General features: G+C 42.9%; 1 protein-coding gene across 2 annotated transcripts in view; it reads left to right on the top strand.

The window, feature by feature from the left end:
• Positions 1 to 19003, top strand: part of GRID2 (glutamate ionotropic receptor delta type subunit 2) — a 997067-nt gene that overhangs the window by 567873 nt on the left and 410191 nt on the right. For both annotated transcript variants that reach the window (XM_048508854.1, XM_048508855.1), the window contains exon 4: positions 14672 to 14877. In XM_048508854.1, the coding sequence (XP_048364811.1) occupies positions 14672 to 14877 (206 nt within the window). The remainder of the gene's footprint in view (positions 1 to 14671; positions 14878 to 19003) is intronic.

Genomic DNA, 19003 nt, shown 5'->3' with positions numbered 1-19003 from the left:
TGTGGCATGACAAGGTCTGCCTAGTATATTGTGTTCTATTATTTTAGTGAGAATTTACTCTGAGCTAGTTAGCTAGACAGTAAAATTAAAGGCATCTGCAGTGATTATGGTTAGAGCATTTAGTTTGCAATTTGCTTTTTATCATGCCTCTGGTAATGCCTGCAGCAATGGTCCCACCCTCCTGTACAGTTTATAGCGTAAATGTAATCTCATACAGTTTATAGTGTAAATGCCATCTCACGGACGTATATGGTTTGTCCCTTCAGGTTCTGGATGGCGAAATTTAAAATTGACGTACTTATGAAAGAAAATTCAAAATAATTACAAAAATATCTCTTTGAAAGCAATGTGGAGTGGAAATAGAATTTCTATCACTATACCCCACCTTTTCAATCTGGAAGCACAAACAATGAGAATGTGCTTGGAAACGTGCACTTTTTTTTTCATTAAAGTTTTAGTACAAGTTTAATAAAAGTCCATAAAATTATCCAGTGCTTCTTAATGGATTGCAACAGCTGACAATTATCCAGGAGGCCTTTTTCAGCTTCCACACGACTGTAATATTCTCCAGGCTGTCTCCAGACTACCTTAAACCTGTTTATTACTCATTTGGTTACTTGCCAAGTTCCAGCATACTCATTTACAACATTCTGCCGCAATAAACATCTAATTAATTCAAGTGTATCATTTATCTTTGCATTAATACACATTATTTCCTCTGAAAAGTATGACAAGATACATGTAAAATCTGGAATATGCTGTCACTGCACAACCTCGCAAGCAGGACTCTTCATTGCAGCTTCTTTAATAATAAGCATTCCTGTTTAAAGGGACCAGCGACATCTGGAGTACCTGCAGTACAGAGTCCTGGAAGGGTTGACAACGTAAAGAAACTGTCAGTAGATGAGAGTTGTCTTGGGCCCCTTCCGCACACGCAAAATGATGCGTTTTCAAACCACTTACACAACTGTTTGCAAGTAGATTTTGCTATTCTGCACAGCTTCAAAGAGCACTGAAAACAGTTTTGAAAGTGCATTATTCTGCATGTGCGGAATGACTTGGATGGTAGGGAGAGAAAAATTGTGAATGTAAAGCTTTTTTTGATCAATGTTAGCAGAGCTGGCTGGTTCATTAGGACAAATGGGGCAGTGCCTCCACCAACTCACACTGCACCCCTGACCCCTCCTGCCTGTCTGCTTACTGTCCTGAGCTCATCGCCCAAAGGGTGGCAGGAGGTTGGCTATGTGGTCAGCCGGTCAATGTGCTGTCTTTGTTTAACTCAGCACTGCAGGCAAACAAGTCCCTTCCTATATAGCAGTGGTGGCAAACCTTTGGCACTCCAGATGTTATGGACTACAATTCCCATCAGCCTCTGCCAGCATGACCAATTGGCCATGCTGGCAGGGGCTGATGGGAATTGTAGTCCATAACATCTGGAGCGCCAAAGGTTCGCCACCACGGCTATATAGAGTCCTACTGGAAGGCTTCCCCTGTTTTCAACCAGCCAGGGCCTTCTTTTCTCTCCTAAGCCTACAACTAGGATCATGTCATACCTTTTCTCCTCTCTCCCACCGATGTGACCCCCACCCTACTTCAATCCCTACTTCATTCATGAGACCTCTTCCAGCCCCTCTTACAGTTGCCTGTATAGCCTTTCCTTGACAGGGCTGGATGATGTATGTGGCTAGGAGTGCCTCCATTGGGACCATCAGCAGCATTGTTGTGCACTCCACCACCCCCAAACACTTTTCTAGTGCTTTGGGCACCCAGAAGCATGGGAAGTAAGCAAGCACTCTACTGGATGGGGAATGGGCACAAATATGGTGGCTAGTGGCAGTGGGCCTTGTCAGTAGTGTAGGGCCTGGCAACCGCCCCATACCAGGGTATGATGATGCCAGCACTGTAATTGAGCAGTGGTAACTGGCCTTGTGGCTTTTTCTGAGTCTTGGGTGGCAGGATTCAGAGTGGGGAAATAAGGAATACTGTTGGCAAAAGCATGATGTCCTTTCTGGGTACACCCTAGAAGTGAAGTCACACATCTAGGAATCTTTGCAAACTCTGTGGTAAAACCACAATTAGTAATTCCTAGAGAGTAGTGATATGGTTTCCCAGAAGGGACGTTGCAACTAAGGTTCAAAACAAAGTGAACAAACAAAACTAGTGTACTGCCTTTTTGAAGCCTTTTCCCTCTTTTCCAGATCAGGCTTATAAAATAGAATGAAATCAGGGTGTGTGTTTTTTTACCAGACAGTCATTTTATCCAGGATATGTAGCTCATATTCTTCAAACCCAGGAGGCAGCTGTTTTCTGCTAGTTCAAGAGAGAAAGCCTAGTGAGAAAGATTCACACTGGCTCATTCTGCACAGCATATTTATAATGAGCTGCAATCATTATAAATGAACTCATTTTCCATTTATCAAAAGGGAAAACGAGTTCATTTATAACTATTGCAACTTGTTATAAATACGTTGTGCAGAATGAGCCATAGGTATACAGATCTCATAATGAAAAAGCAGCAGTAGAATGAAGAAAGAAACTTCTCTCTTGCCATGAGATGGGAAATGCTGTTCTTCCTTTTCCCCTGGGAAACTGAAGAAGAAGAGGTATGGAAAAAAACTTCTTTAGCACAGTTGTTGAATAGAACATTTGTGACAGGCCCCTTCACCTCCTAACTTTCTGAGGCAGGCTAACCACACTCTGAGGCCCTTTCCGCACGGGCCAAATACAGCGCCCTGGGGACGGCTCCTCCCCAGCGGCGTGAAGCCATCATTTTCCCACCTTGCTTCTCGAGTGAGGTTGTTGGAAAACAGTGGCTTCCCAGCCGCTGCGCTGGAAGGCGCCATCCCTCCCTCCTTTGTCCGATTGACCTACCTTCTTTGCGACCGTAGTGGTCGCGCAGGGCAGGGGTGGCTGTGTCCCCTGGCCTCGGTGATGCGCCGGATGGTCGCAGAAAAGGTAGGTCAATCGGACGACGGTGCTCTGCGGCGCCGTCTTCCCTTTCGTTACTGGGACCGTTCGTGTGAACGGTCCCAGGGGGGTTGGGTCGGCGTCATGTACTCTGACCCAACCCCCAGCGTGGCCGTGCAGAAACGGCCTCTGCCAGTCGGCCTCTGCCTTTTCTCAGTGTTTGAGCTGTTTGTGATGGTAGCATGAGGTGATTCAAAATTATATTGCTCAGCCCTGTAACTCCATAGGTGGTGAAATAAGTTTGTTATTTAACCTATGACAAATCTTCCTTATCAAGGCATCAAAGAATAATGAAGCAGGTTCAACAAACAAATGAAATGTATTAAACAGATGAGATGGAAAAGGCAAAAACTTAAATGGACAGAAAGTAGGTAGGAGATAGATATATACAATTTCAGTTTAGCTTTCAGTTTTCAGGCACTGGCACAGATTTTAATTAGGGTTTATAAGTTTAAATTGATTAGGTGATCCAGAGATTTTTTATTTCAGATGGTACAGTTTGATGTTATCGTTGTTGCTGGCTAATGGATGAACACAGACCTTGGATCTTAACAGACTGGTACCCTTTCACAGTATACACACATAGTCTTCGCTTTGTTAGCTACCCAACACAAACATAAATCTCACTCCTGAGGTAAAACGTAAAGCAAAACACAAATACACCTAATGGGATCCACCTAAATGTGTATAATCCCACAATGACTGGTTCAGGAATTTTTCTATATTTCCAGAAGATCTACACCTATCCCTTTCCCCTCCCTTCTACAAACTTCCCCACACAAGGAAAATAACACGATTTCACTCTGAAGTCCTATTGAAATAAACATGTATGCATGTACTTAAACATGTATAAGATTGTCCATGAGTGGTAAGGTAAAGGCACTTTGAGCATCTTCTCAATCATTTTGCTACCAGAACTTTGGGGAAATGTTACTGCCTGACAGCAAAAGTTGCAAAAAAACCTTGCAAGTCTCTTTTTTAGAATTGCCAGGCCTTAGTCTGGTTGGGCTAATGGTAAGTAGTTAATTAGCTAATGGTAATGCCTTCAAATGACTAAGACAGGTTAAGGTGGATTGCAGTCAAGAGGTGTAGAGGGACAAGTGAACAATAAAGGCAAGTGCAGAGTTTGAAACAAAGTAAAGGTTTTTAAAAAATCATTCCCATTGTAGAAGCTCATAAATAACAGCTCAAAGGGTGTTCACTACTCATTGGGGATGAAGGGTATTTTGAAAGGTTTTGAACTGATTGATAGAATACTTGAGCAATTCTAAAAGACATCTGAATAAATGTTTTTGGAGCTGAGGGATATCTGATTCTCGAGGACTTAAAGCAGAAGGTTTTATGGGGTAATCGACAGTGTTAAAACTCCACAATAAAAGCTTCAGAGATAAATTTACATAGTTAAGCACCATAGTAAATAAGCCCCATATAAGTTTGCTGGACTGGTTCAGTGTTCCAAAGCTGGTTGCTTGGATTTAAGGGTGTCCTGAAAGTCTCAATTTCTCCAGATGTTGCTTGTTGATGAGAGCATCAAATTGACTTTCAGGAGCGCAAGGAATATTGCCAGTTAGATACATCTACATATCTAGCTCTGATTTAACACCTGGAATAATTATTGTGTTTGTCTAACCAGCTCACAGAAATAAAAATATATATACCCATCTGTCTTCTAGTGCTAAGGTAGTTCTTATAAAACCAAGGAAGCTGTTAGCATTAGGTAGTGTGTATCTATAACTGAACCAAGGGAATAATTCACAGATAATTGTTGCAGTGAATGTAGTCTCTTGGCTCAAAAACAGTCTTCGTGCCATTTCTTCCCCCTTTTTCACTCAAAACCTGTTGTAAACATTTCCTGTCTTGAGCTTTCCATGAGGGTCGTTTGACAACTGACAAGTATCATGCCCACCATTTTTGAAGATCTTGAATCAGCAGTCCTCCAAGGAGACAATTACTGCTTTTTGGGACAGTGTAAATGAACATATTTCTCAAAAATTATCATTCTCATGCAAATCATAAGTATGAGGTATAATGCAATAGTTAGGGAGCTTGGCTCTGATCTGGGAGACCCAGGTTCAAATCCTCACTCTGCCAATGTTGCTTGCTAAGTGACCTTTGGCCAGTCACATACTCTCAGCCTAACTTAACTCACAAGTTTTTGAGTATAAAATAGAGGAGAAGAGACTAATGTCAGCTGCTTTAGGTTAAGGTGAGCAGATGGTCACCTTTGTAAACTGGGACCCAGCTGGCTGGCCAGCTGGCCGCACGTGTGCGCAGCTGCAGGAGCACACTGCCTTCCGGGGTGCTCCCGTTTCCCGCCCTGTGACAGGGCAGGAAACGGGAGTGCCCCAGAAGGCAGTGTGCCCCTACGGTGGGAGTCTTCCACACTGCCTTCTGGGGCCGGTTCAAAAAACCCGCGGGACAAATTGTTTTAAGGCGGGACTGTCCCGCCAAAACCGGGACGTCTGGTCACCATACTTTAGGTACTTCTTCAGCATAAAGGCAGGGTATAAATTAAGTAAAGAAATACATTAACTGTAAATATTCAGGTTGTTTCATACAATCTGATTGCAGCCCAGGCAGAGATGGATCATCACTCGAGCTAGATGTAACGCATTCCTCTCTGCCATGCTTAAGGGCCGACTGTTGAATATTCCACTTCAAGATAGAACATGTGCAGATTGTCAGGATACTGCTGAGACCCTTGAGCATATTGTGTTTTCTTGCCCAAGGTATGCATTATCAAGACTCTCCCTAATTGTCCCGGCTCTAGGGAATAAAAAAAGTTGTTCTAAGCATTAGCATACAAAGACTATTCACCTCCTGAATAATATCAACAGCGAGATAACTGGAAAAAACGCTGAATTTTTATTAGAAGTGCTCAAGTCAAAGTCATAATGGAAGCTTGACCACCTCTTCTGTACCAACCTTTCATGCTTTGTCCAGTTTTATGTCCTGTTTTAACACCCACTCTGTCCTGTATTTTGTTTTATTGATATGCCTAATAAAGGTCAGTTGAAGTTGAAGTTGAAGCAATCTGATTGTTGGTATAGTTGTTGGTAAAATTTGTAAACTGGCCCTAGCAGTGTCGGGTTTTCCCACAGCTTTCTATTTACACAAGAGATTGGGCTGCTCTACTGTTATCAGGCCTATTCAGCAGAGACAGAGTAGTTCAAATCAGCTTTCACTTGCAAGGAAGACATCTTTTACAACCATCAGCATTAGTTAAATTACTAGAACTAGAAACTGAAACCAAGAGCTCACCCAGTAGGATCAAACTAAATCACAAAAAGTGTGCTATTACATACATATATGCGCAATAGAAGGTTTCACACTAGCAGAGCTCTTTTACGCTATTTTCATTTTAAAAGTGTCTGGATTGGTCAACCCCTAGCCTTTCTTCCCCTGCCAGTGACTATGGTAACCATAAACTCATTCTATGATATAATTTCATGGAAGTTTCTTCCATGATCATGAGACTGTCTTACCACAAAGGAGAAAGAACTAGTAGCCATATTTTTACTGTTTCATTCTGACTTTTTAAAAGCCTAAAATCCATTTTGGGATGACTCCAGCTGACCAAAGCAGTTGATGCCATTTACAATAAAACTAAAAATAATGCAGATAGTTGCTGGGGCACTAACCACAGCTGGGAATGAACTGACCTGCAGCTTGTGGTCACATTCTGAAGCAGTGTCAGCATTCTCTTGGGGACAAGGGCAGCAAGTTCAACATTTGGTATGGAAGACTAAAAGCCCTCCCCAACCCAGTTGAACTATGCTGCACAGAGGGTCTCTGCCACTACAGCTATTGGCCTGCTTAAAATAATGACTGCAGTAGACTCACAAAGCACTGTTGATAAAAATCTGGACAGTGCCGTTTGTTAGCACAACTGCTTGCCCATCCGTGGTGGAAATCAAGCCATATTTTGTGAATATTTCCAGGCTGTATTTCCTTTACAGCTGATATATATAAGAAAAATTTTAATGATAGCTTGATGACAGTATAGTTGAATAATTTGGTTGGTAAGTAAAGATTGTCTGTCACCTATTGTTTGTTTCATTTTAGTTTTCTGTTAAGAAAAGCCTAGAGAGATTATGGCCATGTGTTGTTGTCCTTATCAAGAAGTATAATCTTGTCATCTACAGCTTGTTTGTGCACTGTGTGTTCATTTTTCATAAGTTTGGATGAACATATTTGATCCTCACACTTATTCATTTGCTGTCACTGTCTAGTCATTTTTCATGACTGCTGATAGATCATCTGGACTCCTGATTTTCCCTTGGATGGCAGACTTTAAAAGCAAGAGAATAACTGCTAGGGAGGGGAAAAAAACATTAACTGGGCTAATTTCAAGTGCCATGCTAAAATTGACTAAATTCTTCCACGGCGGAGATTTCAGGACTTGTTTGTGGATGTGAGCTCTGAATGAACCATTGCTTTTGTGAAGAGATTTTATATGTATATGTCAGTGTGTAAAGGTAAAAATGTTGGTATAAATCCAAGCAAGACTCATACAGTCGGTAAACAACTCATTCTGCAAATAGTGGTGCATCGTTCAGGTTAAAGGCCAGAAAGGACCTTAGTGGTTTGTCAAATCCTCTGTTTCCAGATTGAAAACAGTGCAGAATACCCTTGAGTCTGCTGCAGTAGTGGTGCTATAGTGTGTTAGAACTTTGACCAACATGACCTTCTGCTTCCAGGCAGGACTTTGTTTGAGTATCCTGGCTTTGATTTTTTACTAAAGATTTGTGTGGATGACCAGGTAAAAGTAATACGTTTATTGTCTTGGCCTTCACAATCTCATAAGAACATAAGAACTGGCCTGCTGGATCAGACCAGAGTCCATCTAGTCCAGCACTCTGCTACTCGCAGTGGCCCACCAGGTGCCTTTGGGAGCTCACATGCAGGATGTGAAAGCAAATGGCCTTCTGTTGCTGCTGCTCCTGAGCACCTGGTCTGCTAAGGCATTTGCAATCTGAGATCAAGGAGGATCAAGATTGGTAGCCATAGATCGACTTCTCCTCCATAAATCTGTCCAATCTCCTCATACACAGCATCGTAAAATGAAAACATTCACAAAAAACACCCCATGTATAGCTAAAATAGACTAAACTAGTACTAATGCAAACATCCCTATCAAATAATACAACACATCATTACACCACTTAACCTGATGCTTCTTGTAGCATGAGCAAAAAGTGCTACTCGATTGGTAATGTATGGATCACCATCAGATAATAGACAAATCAATTTCACAGTGTTATCAGTATCCCCTGCAACTGAAAGAAGTCTTTTAATATATTTGGTCCTTATGTTATCTTAAAGAGGACAATCCAGAACATAGTGCAGAATGTCCTCATCTGCTTCACTATCACAGATACATCTGTAGTTAGGTACCAGCACATTACTACATCGTGTACTATACACTGCCGTTGGTATGGCCTGGAATCTCAGGTTAGTAAATGCCATTCTAAAGATATAAGTTGACAAATTCTCTAAATATGGCAATCTAATATAATCCTTCTTAAAAAGTTTAAAGAAGGGGGCAACTTTGGATTGATTGATTCTATCTCTATCTATTAATGCATCCATATGAAAGATCCAGTAGTTTGGGCTCCGTGGGACTTTTTCCCAGATAGACTTCTGATTGGCTATGCAGATGAAAAGCCATTCCAATAAACAGAGCTCCTTCCTGAAATCTGTAAAAAAAAATGCTCCCTGACATTTTGTGGTTGCCTCTGCTTCCTGCAGCAGCCATTTTATGATTGTGCCCACTGTCCTGTGTCAGAATTCCAGAGGTGCCTACAAGTTCAAAATGGTTGGAGATGTGAAGGTGATCTGGCTGCAACACCTGTCACCATTGATTTGGCTGATCTGACTGGCTAAGCAGGTGTCCCCTTCTTCCCTCACCGCTCCGTGTGCATCCATCTCAAAGCTGCACACTCTGTGGAAGAGGATGACCATCCCAGATAGAAGGAGTGTATCATTCTTTGGTCAAGGGTATACTATAAGTTGGGGACCCCTGATATATTAAATCCAGGCTTCATTTTCAGTGCTATTAGTTCTACAGTTCCTGTGATAGCCAAACCTAGCTAGGTCTTGACTTGGGAATGTTTTATACATCATTTAGTGAGCCAGGTTGAAGTAAACAAATCATTTATGAGAATAAACTCCCCCCCCCCCCAGTAGGTCAATAAGCCAGTGAAAACTATAGTTAAATTGGATGACTGAGTCTTTGAGAGCACGTATACTGTCACCCTTGAATTCCATCCTGCAAACACTGCATCTGTTTAGGATTATTGGCTTTGGTTTGGATCTAGACTAAATTTTTACATCAACAGAATGGGACTTTCGTGTCTCTTCTCTCCACAAACTATTGCAGCTGGGTATAGCGAACCCTGAAAAAAAAAACATGACAGTGACAGTAGGAAGAGACATTAATGGAAATTATCCACCTAGGCCCCTTCCGCACACGCAAAATAATGCGTTTTCAAACCACTTTCACAACGGTTTGCAAGTGGATTTTGCTATTCCACACAGTTTCAAAGAGCACTGAAAGCATTTTGAAAGTGCATTATTCTGCATGTGCAGAATGAGCCTTAGTCTGACTCCAACTCAGTGGCGGCTGAAATACTGAGAACACTTTCCTGGGAGAAAGCCCCACTGAATATAATTGGACTTACTTATGAGTAAGACCTGCTTAGGTTCACTCCATAAATCTCTTACCCGCTTTGCTGCACCTATTCTTTTAAGCATATATTTGTCTCTTAACTTCCTCTGCTCTTACTGAATAAAGATAAAAACCTATAGCCTTGTTACATGTTGCAGTGAACACACATACAATCTGCATGAATGTGAATAAAGAGCCAACACATGTTCACTTTACAAATGAAACCAGATATTAGTACCTGAAAAAGTGTGGGGTTTCAATCACACGTTCAACATGCAAGTTATTCAACATGTGTATAAAGAAAAATCAAGTACACGCTGTACATGGATTGTGCACACCTGTCCTGTAATTTGTGAAGACGACTTTCCTGGGATATAAGCTGGAACATTCCTTTGCCACTTCAAGAGATCAACTGGTCCTACTTTTCTTTTTTTACCTTTCAAACTGATTGTCCTCCAAGACTGGACGTATAAATGTGTACAGAAATATATAAATATGTCGGGGTTAAAGCAAGAGCATATATTTTTATGGTGCACTTAAAATCAGGCACATTTGTAGCAGTTCAGATAATTGTGTTGCTTTTTAAATTGGCCTTGAAGTGCCAAAAAGACCTCTAACAGCACTGATTAGACTGAATTTAATTTCCCTGATTTAGACATTAAATAGGAGCTGCAATTAAGCATCACTGACTATCTTTTGGAAGTGTATTTTTAGAATGAGCACACATTTTAGCAGTGTTAAGTCATTCTGTAGTGTTTATTACTGCTTCAAACTTGCTAGCTGGGTCTAAATACAGCTATTACATTCCTTGATTCCTCAAGTAAAGTCCACTGCCTCTCTTGGGCTCGGGCTCATTACTGTATTTTATTTTAAATCAGATCTGCAAATTGCAGGTAGTGATCATCCGTTATCTTTCGTAATCCACTGGCATTATTTATTTTTGGTCCTGCCTCTCTAGTCAGTTCGTGCCTGGCATGAAATTGAATATGAATCCAACATCATACCCCTTGTGTGAATTTATTCTAGTGGGTGACTTTAATGCAAGGGTAGGCACTAGCTTGCTGAACTTGATGAGAGAAGAGGGCCTGGACGAAGACCCCCTTCCTCTCCTTATTGACACCAGAAGCCCGACACTCTAAGGACCAAATATGCAACCAAGCTGGGAAATGCTTGATCAGAATGGCCACACAGCTTAACCTTCTCCGGCTAAACGGGCTCATCCAATTCCCAAACTCAGGAGAATACACCTTCACTTCATCAAGGGGCTCCAGTGTAATAGACTACATCTTGACCTCTCCCCTTATAGCAAGTTGCATTGATCTATTTGCCGTAGACAACTACTTGCTGAGTGATCACCTTCCTCTCCACCTTATCCTGGAACTGGACAGAAGAAATACTTCCTCACTCGAACAAATCTACCCACAATATACTAGACTGAAGTGGAACGGAAGGATGGATAGGGTGTGTATAGATATCCTAGGCTCCCAAGGAGTTTTGTCCATGAAAGGCAAGATAATCAAAAACTTAGTTCTTGAGGAGGCGATCATAGGGTTTGAATCCCTTGTAAAATCTATTTTTTTCAAAATTAAATGATTGGCAACGAACACCGAGGCAATCTAGTGACAGACCTAAAAACTGGTTCGACAAAGAGTGTATAATAATTAAAAAAAAATTCTGCAACCTTTAGCAGCCCTATGCTAGACAGCCAGGGATTCCTCATCCGAGTAACTGATGTGGTGAAAAGTACTTCAAGGTAGAAGGACTGAACATTGTCTTGGAGGCTACTTTTTAAAGAGGGAAGGAGAGGTAAAATATATTTAAATAGGCAAATTAACAGACTGGTTCTATTGGGCCTAACCATAACCCTGCATTGGCAGAAAATTTGTTTATATTAGAATTGAAAATTAGGAAAAAAATAAAATTAAAAAGTTGAAAGAGTCTTAAAGACCATCTGGTCCATATGGACAATGCAGCATGACCTAAAGCATCCCTCTAGTACTGCTACCTGTCACGTCCCTTGCAATTCTGGATTACTAGGGAAGATTGATGATGGAGGACAACTGCCTTCCTAGAGATGATTACTCTTCTCATAGGCCGCTTCCAACCAGCCACGCTCGGGGGGGTGCGTTGCACCACCGACGCACCCCCCGGGACTGGTAGGGGCGGGGAAGACGGCGCAGCGCTGCGCTGTCGCTCGAATGCCTTACCTTCCCTCTGACCTTCCGGCGCGTCACCCAGGCCAGGGGACACACCCCCTGCCCTGCGCAACAGCTCTGGAGTTGCAGGGCAGGGGGGGCATGTCCCTAGGCCTGGATGACACACCGAAAGGTCAGAGGGAAGGTAAGGCATTCGGGAAAGGGGGGGATGGCGCCTTCCAGCCACTGCCGTTTGCACGGCAGCGGTTGGAAGCTGCTGTTTCTGAAAAACCTCGCCCAGGGAGCAAGGTTCAGAAACAGCTGCTTTGCGCCGCTCGGGGGTTGCAAGGCTGCTGCTGCTGCGATGCGGCGGCCGTGTGAACCCCTCCCCAGGGATGCTGTTTTTAGCATCCCTGGGTTGCTGTATTCCGCCCATGTGGAAACATCCATAGACAATTCACTGAGAAATCTGTCTAGTACAGAAGCAAGAGTCTCAGGCTAAGAATGTGGACGCTTGGGTTCAGTTCTCCCTTCAGCTCTGAGCTTCAATAGAATACTTTGAACCAGTTTTTCTCAGCCTAACATAGAATGAGGGTTGTTGTGCAGCTAAAAAAAAGGAGGATGAAAGGTGGGATAAAAAATGCTGGCAGGCTTTGCAGGAACTCTAGGATTTCCCAGAGCACAGACTGAAAAACACTGGCTGAAGCAAATACTTTGTTTGTTTCGAGAGTTCAGCCATTTATTTATACAGAATATGGATGTAGATCCTGTTCTTCCTGTAGAAACATAGAAGAGCCAACAAGGGACTTGCAGTGATCCATAGTTGTCCAAACCCAGATCAGCCTCATGCAGCACTGTGTGCTCCCGTGCCATTCAAATACGATTTCTAATTTTTGCATGAAAAATGTTTATTGTCCTTTTATATCAGCATGGGCAGATACTAGCTTTACTGTTAGTCCAGCATACGTCCTTAGGTTCTTTATACACATGGCCACACAGCACTATTTTCATTGTCATTACTGGAACCAGATAATGGGCCCAGAGGTTGGATCCAGCAGGTTCTCACAGGTTCCCGAGAGTAGGTTACTAATTATTTGTGTGTGCCGAGAGGGAGTTACTAATTGGTGATTTTGCCACGTGATTTTTGCCTTAGTTACGCCCCTCCTCTCAGCAGTAATGCACAGAACTTGAAGCAGTCTAGCAGGAGGTGCACTGGTGTGCGTGGCAGCCTGCGCCTGTGTGCATTCGTTTCCCGATCAAAAGGACGAGACAGCTGACGGCGATCCTTACCCACAACCACCTCTAGGAATGCCCCACCCCATAATGCTTGGTATGCCCCGATAGGTGGCCCACTGGCCCATTGGTGCTACTCCACAGTTTGAATCCCACCACCATGGGAACCTGTTACTAAAATTTTTGGATCCCACCACTGAATGGGCCCCATACTCAGTGACCCAGACAGTGGCAATTTGAGTGGGGCCATAGCTCAGTGATAGAGCATCTTTTCACGTAAAAGGTCCCAGGTTCAATCCCTGGCATTTGCAATGTTAAGGAGGAGGTGCTAGCTAGGTGATACAAAAGGCCTGTACCTGACACCATGGAGAGCTACTACCAGTCTGAGTAAACAACACTTAGCTTGATGGACCCATGGTATGATTCTGCATGAATCAGTTTCATGTAGACCTGCTTGTGTATGTGCATTACTGATGTCCTCTCCTGCTGCCATTCGCTGAGCTCTCTGAAATGTTTTCCTGGGGTTCAGTGGAATAGCAGAGCATGTGCATCAAGGAGAAAACTATAAGAAATTGCTGCTTTCCCTTAGGACTTCTCAATGTGCTTGGATACAGGCCATATCAGAGCAGGAATGTGAAAGTAGGAGAAGAAGAATGCTAAGAAGGGGAGAAATTGCTTCCAAAATTAGGATAAAGAGGTGGCCAAAGAAATAGAGCTGCCAGCTCTGGGTTGTGAAATATTAGGAGATTTGGGGCATGGAGCCTGGGCAGGGACCTCAACTGGATATAATGCCACAGGGGCACACTCCAAAGTATCCTTTTTTTAGATCGTGGGATATAATGCCACAGGGGCACACTCCAAAGTATCCTTTTTTTAGATTGTGGTCATTGGGAGATCAATTTGATAGCAGGAGATCTCCAGAAGTCACCCGAAGATTGGCAGCTTTGTGGGAAGATAGGTTGGGAGCCTGGAGGATACCTTAGTTGCTGCATTTTTCCTCAGACTGACTGTGTGTAATTAGAGTCCTTTTCCAGCTCCTGTACTCAGTATAGAAGTTTTTCCTCAAAGACATTATTCAAGGGCTTCTTTCAGGTCTCATCGGTTGAGCATTCACTCTCGGTAGCTTCCTCTTTCCAAAATATCATTTGTTTATCATGAGTGGCTGGTACAAGTGTCCTTGTTGCAAAGTTTCCACATTATTGAGTTAAACTCCCCAGCCTAACTGATGACAGGTGTGTTATTGTTATAGTGTGATTTCCAGCTTGTCTCTAAGGTGGCAAAAAAAAAAAGCATTTGCATGATACATTTTGATAACTTATTGCCCTCTTCTCTGCAGGTGTTATTTAATGAGAAAAACCTGTTTTTGGAGCTCCATAGGGTTAGTCAGAATCTGGAACAAAATGATGAGCAAAAGAGGAAGGCAACCAAGAATAATTAAATATCATTTTCAATTGTTTTGAAAAGAAACAAGTAGTGCAGAAAAAAAACACCTTCTCGCAAATTAGCACTTTAGGACCTGTCATGAGGAACACTTCCAATGAATATTAAGAATATGGTCTTTAGGGGGTAGTTGCTTGTCATGAGGCAAAATACCTTTTTTCCAAGTAAAATTTTGTTTTCTTTCTAAATGCTAATTAGTGTTTTGATGGTCTTTTGATGTCCCCAGATATCCGTGGAATACAAGAGTTTTTGGACAAAGTATCTCAGCAGGGAATGGATGTAGCACTGCAGAAGGTAGAGAACAACATCAATAAAATGATCACAGGTCTCTTTGCCACCATGCGGATAGAGGAACTGAACCGCTACAGGGATACTTTGAGGCGGGCCATTCTGGTAATGAACCCATCAACAGCCAAGTCTTTCATTGCTGAGGTAAGCTTGAGAACCACCCAATGATTCATCTTCTGTGAACTTACGTTTCTTTCTCAGGTTATCCATGTTTCGATTAAAAGTCCTTTGTTGTCATTACTGAGAGAAGATTCCATAAGAATTTCCTTTTCTTCCTTCTGTTTATTTATTTATTTACTTGTGCTATTTATTGTCTGCCTTTCTCACTGAGATTCAAGGCAAATTGCACAGGATAAGTCAAACACAATTGACAGGATGCGACATCCAGTAAGCAAAGCAATACATTTTGGTACAGAAATAGGAGTTGAAGTATTATGAGCTCAAATATTAACGTATTGTGCTAAACAATGCAGAAGTTACACAGTAGGTTGCAGACACTTCCAAACAGTGTTTATTTTAATGTATTGTCGAAGGCTTTCACGGCCGGAATCACTTGGGTACTGTGTGGTTTCCGGGCTGTATGGCCGTGTTCTAGCAGCATTCTCTCCTGACGTTTTGCCTGCATCTGTGGCTGGCATCTTCAAACCAACCTGGACATAGAATATTATTTGAAAAAACAGAAATTCTGGACCACTCTGAAAGCCACTACGTCAGACTACACAGAGAAGCAATTGAAATCCATAAGCACATGGACAATTTTAACAGAAAGGAAGAAACTATGAAATTGAACAGAACTTGGCTGCCAGTGTTGAAAAATACTAGAATCAAGACAGTGTCTAACCAGCTCCACACAAACACAGGATGACCATAGACAAAAGAAACAAAGGCCAGGATACTTCTATTCAGAGGCTCGCACCAGTGACCTTGCTATCTCCATTGTTACTCCCATGCTATAGTCTTCATTGTTACTCATACTTCTATTCAGATGCCCTCAACTATTGACCTGGTTGCCTTCTTTGTTACTCACAGACAATGTTTCTCCACCCACCCTGGACACTCCAACAGATATATATACTCCACTTGCTTTCCCAACATCAGATCTTCTGAAGATGCCAGCCACAGATGCAGGCGAAACGTCAGGAGAGAATGCTGCTAGAACACGGCCATACAGCCCGGAAACCACACAGCACCCAGGTGTTTATTTTATTAAGAAGAAACATCAGTACTCATAAGTAAGGCTGCACTGATTTCCACCTCAGGAATTAGGAAGAAATTGGGCCTTCAAAAAGGTGCCGGTACTGGCAAGTTCTGTAACAAAAATCCCCGTTTCCAGCTACAGACAGTATGTATTGTACACAGTATTATAGTCCACAGTCCTATACCTTTACCAAAGCATCTTTATGAAACATTGCATTACAGTACAAACCTAATTACCTGTGTAAAAAAGCCCTACTAAATAATTCAGTTTTGCATAGTTTGTGGAGAGCCAGAAGTGTGGCAGCTTCCTTAACCGCATTAAGCAATTCAATCCATAACGTGAGGGCTACTGCAGAAAATGCACATGAAGCTGTTTGTTTTTCTCATTGGCAAGTTGGCAGAAGGAGACCCAACAAATGAAGCTGTCACGGCACAGCATTGTCCTGCAGATGAGGTACCAAGGCCATGAAGGGCTTTGTAATATGATAATAACTAATAGGCAGCCAATGGGGTGACTCCAGAATGGGAGTAACATGGATGCTCTGTCTAGCTCCTGATAATGACCAAGTTGTGCCATTCAGTACCAGCTGGAGACTCCAAGTTGACCTCATGAGACCTATGTAAAGTGCATTAGCATAGTGTAGTTTGATTGCCGTGGCTTGGAGCTTGGGGGCAAGATAGGCTGTGCCAAGGCAGAGGTCCATGCTTCAGGCTAGGCTGAGTTGCAAGTGTGCTTGTGCTCCCCACCCCTCAAACCAGACAGCAACCCACAAGGACCCACAAGGAGAATGGAGGAGAAATTCTTCATGTAATATCAGTCCAAGGGAGCTTCCCTGTCCTTCCGCCTCCAGTTTCTCCTCCATTAATATTCTAAAATGCTGCTTTAGGAGCTGACATGTAATCTGTGCGCACCCCATCATCACTATTTGATTGTTTGGGTTCTTTTCTTTTTACACCCAAATTTTTTTTGTAAATTAACTTCTTTTCAGCAGTTGTTCAGGTTTCTTTGACATTACAGAACTCTGAATGGTAGCTGCTAAGGACCCTGTAGTCTGAATATGGCTATCCCAATGAAGGCCAGCCCTTGGCTATTATATAGCCCCGTGGTGGCGAACCTTTGGCACTCCAGATGTTATGGACTACAGTTCCCATCAGCCCCTGCCAGCATGGCCAATTGGCAGGGGCTGATGGGAATTGTAGTCCATAACATCTGGAGTGCCAAAGGTTCGCCACCACTGGTATAGCTCCACTTAACCTGAGCTTTTCAGAGCTGGGAAGCTAAGCATGGTTGGTTGTGTTTAGTGTTTGGATGGGAGACCACCAAAGAAGGCAGAGATAGCTTTGTGGAGGAAGGCAGTGGCAAACCACCTCTGCTTATCCCTTGCCCACTGGTCATGGGGTCACCATGAGTTGCTTGTGATTCATTTATGTGATTCACTACAATTCCCATCAGTCCCTCCCAACATGAGCATTGGCTATACTGGCAAGGGTTGATGGGAATTGTGGTTCATGAACATCTGGAGGGTTGCGAGTTTGACACCTGTGGAGTAGATGATACTGAGCACAATTAACTAAATGCACAAATAAGGCAGCATTTACATATGATAAAACTAGATAAAGCACATATATAGTATAATGTTTAATAAATGCACAGATGCTCTCTCTCTCTCTCTCTCTCTCTCTCTCTCTCTCTCTCTCTCAATATATATGTATACACACACGCGTGCGTGCTTTGTAATGGACCTGGATTAAAAAAAATAAAAACAGCTCATTAGATAACATATGATGAATATAAGGTTCATACACTGACATCCACTGGAGTGTATGTTCATATCCTAATGGGTAAAATATTCAGAAACTATAACATAATTTGCTTCAAAACTCATTAGTTTTTATGGTTATCGTCTGCTTTAATTACCTGTCTGATATATTCCTTCACATTTATTTTACTGCTGTACTTTATTGGCATGAGCTGTTTTTTTTAAAAAAAAATAATAATTAAATATCAGGTTACCGGAAAGGGCCATATGAGAAAATTATGTCTACATCATTTAATGAAAATGTAAGAAACAGTAAACTTGGCTATTTTAATTAGTAGCAAAACAACTTGATCGCTGCTTATAGCTCCTCTTTTGAGTGCTGGTCTCCGTGCCTTCGCATTGATGAACTCCCATACAGATGATTTAAATCGTATTAGAAACTTACTGAATATTTGGGGGTAGAGCCTAGGGAGGGCAGGGTTTAAGGCGGAGAGAAGAAGCAGAAAAGGAGTTTGGATTAATACTCCCCTTTTCTCTCCTATAAGGAGTTTCAAAGGTCCCTTCCACATGGGCCATTTAGAGCGGTGAGGGGCCGGTAAAAACACTGGTGTGGGCAGCTTCAGTGGCAAATGCCCCTCCACACCAGCGTTTTCTTGACTCACTCGTTGAGTGAGTCATTTGGAGAATGAGGCCTTCCACCCGCTGCCGAGTGAATGGCACCTGGTTGAAGGCAGGGTTTTCCCCATACTGTTTTCCCCCCTCTTACCTCCTCTAAACTGCCATCACTGTACAGAGGCCAGGGGACATGCCTCCTGCCTTCCATCCCTGGAGGCGTCGCCATGGCCATGGGTGTGTGTCCCCTGGCCTCTGTACAGTGACGGCAGCCAAGAGGTGGTAAGAGCAGGGGGGGGAAAGCGGTGGTCCTGTGTGAAGGCGGTCCCGTAGGCCACTGGGGCACTGGGGGGTTGCAAAATGACATGCGAACAGCCCCGGGGGGTGGGGTGCACCGACAGCAATTATGTTGGTGCACTCCAGCTCGCCCGCCCGTATAGAAAGGGCCAAAGCAGCTCACAAACTCATTCCCTCCCTCTCCCCACAATTGTGAGATAGGTGGGGCTAAGAGAGTTCTGAAGAACTGTGAGTAAACCAAGGTCATCCCACAGGCTTCACATGTAGGAGTGGGGAAACAAACCCTGTTCACCAGATAAGAGTCCACCACTCATGTGGAGAAGTGGGGAATCAAACCCAGATTTCCAGATAAGAGTCCCCCACTCTTAACCACTACACCACACTGAAGGTACTTCATACAATCA

The sequence above is a fragment of the Sphaerodactylus townsendi genome, linkage group LG10 (genome assembly GCF_021028975.2).
Source record: "Sphaerodactylus townsendi isolate TG3544 linkage group LG10, MPM_Stown_v2.3, whole genome shotgun sequence".
NCBI lineage: Eukaryota > Metazoa > Chordata > Lepidosauria > Squamata > Sphaerodactylidae > Sphaerodactylus > Sphaerodactylus townsendi.
Note: the sequence above shows the minus strand (reverse complement) of the source record. Positions and strands in the feature narration are given on the sequence as shown.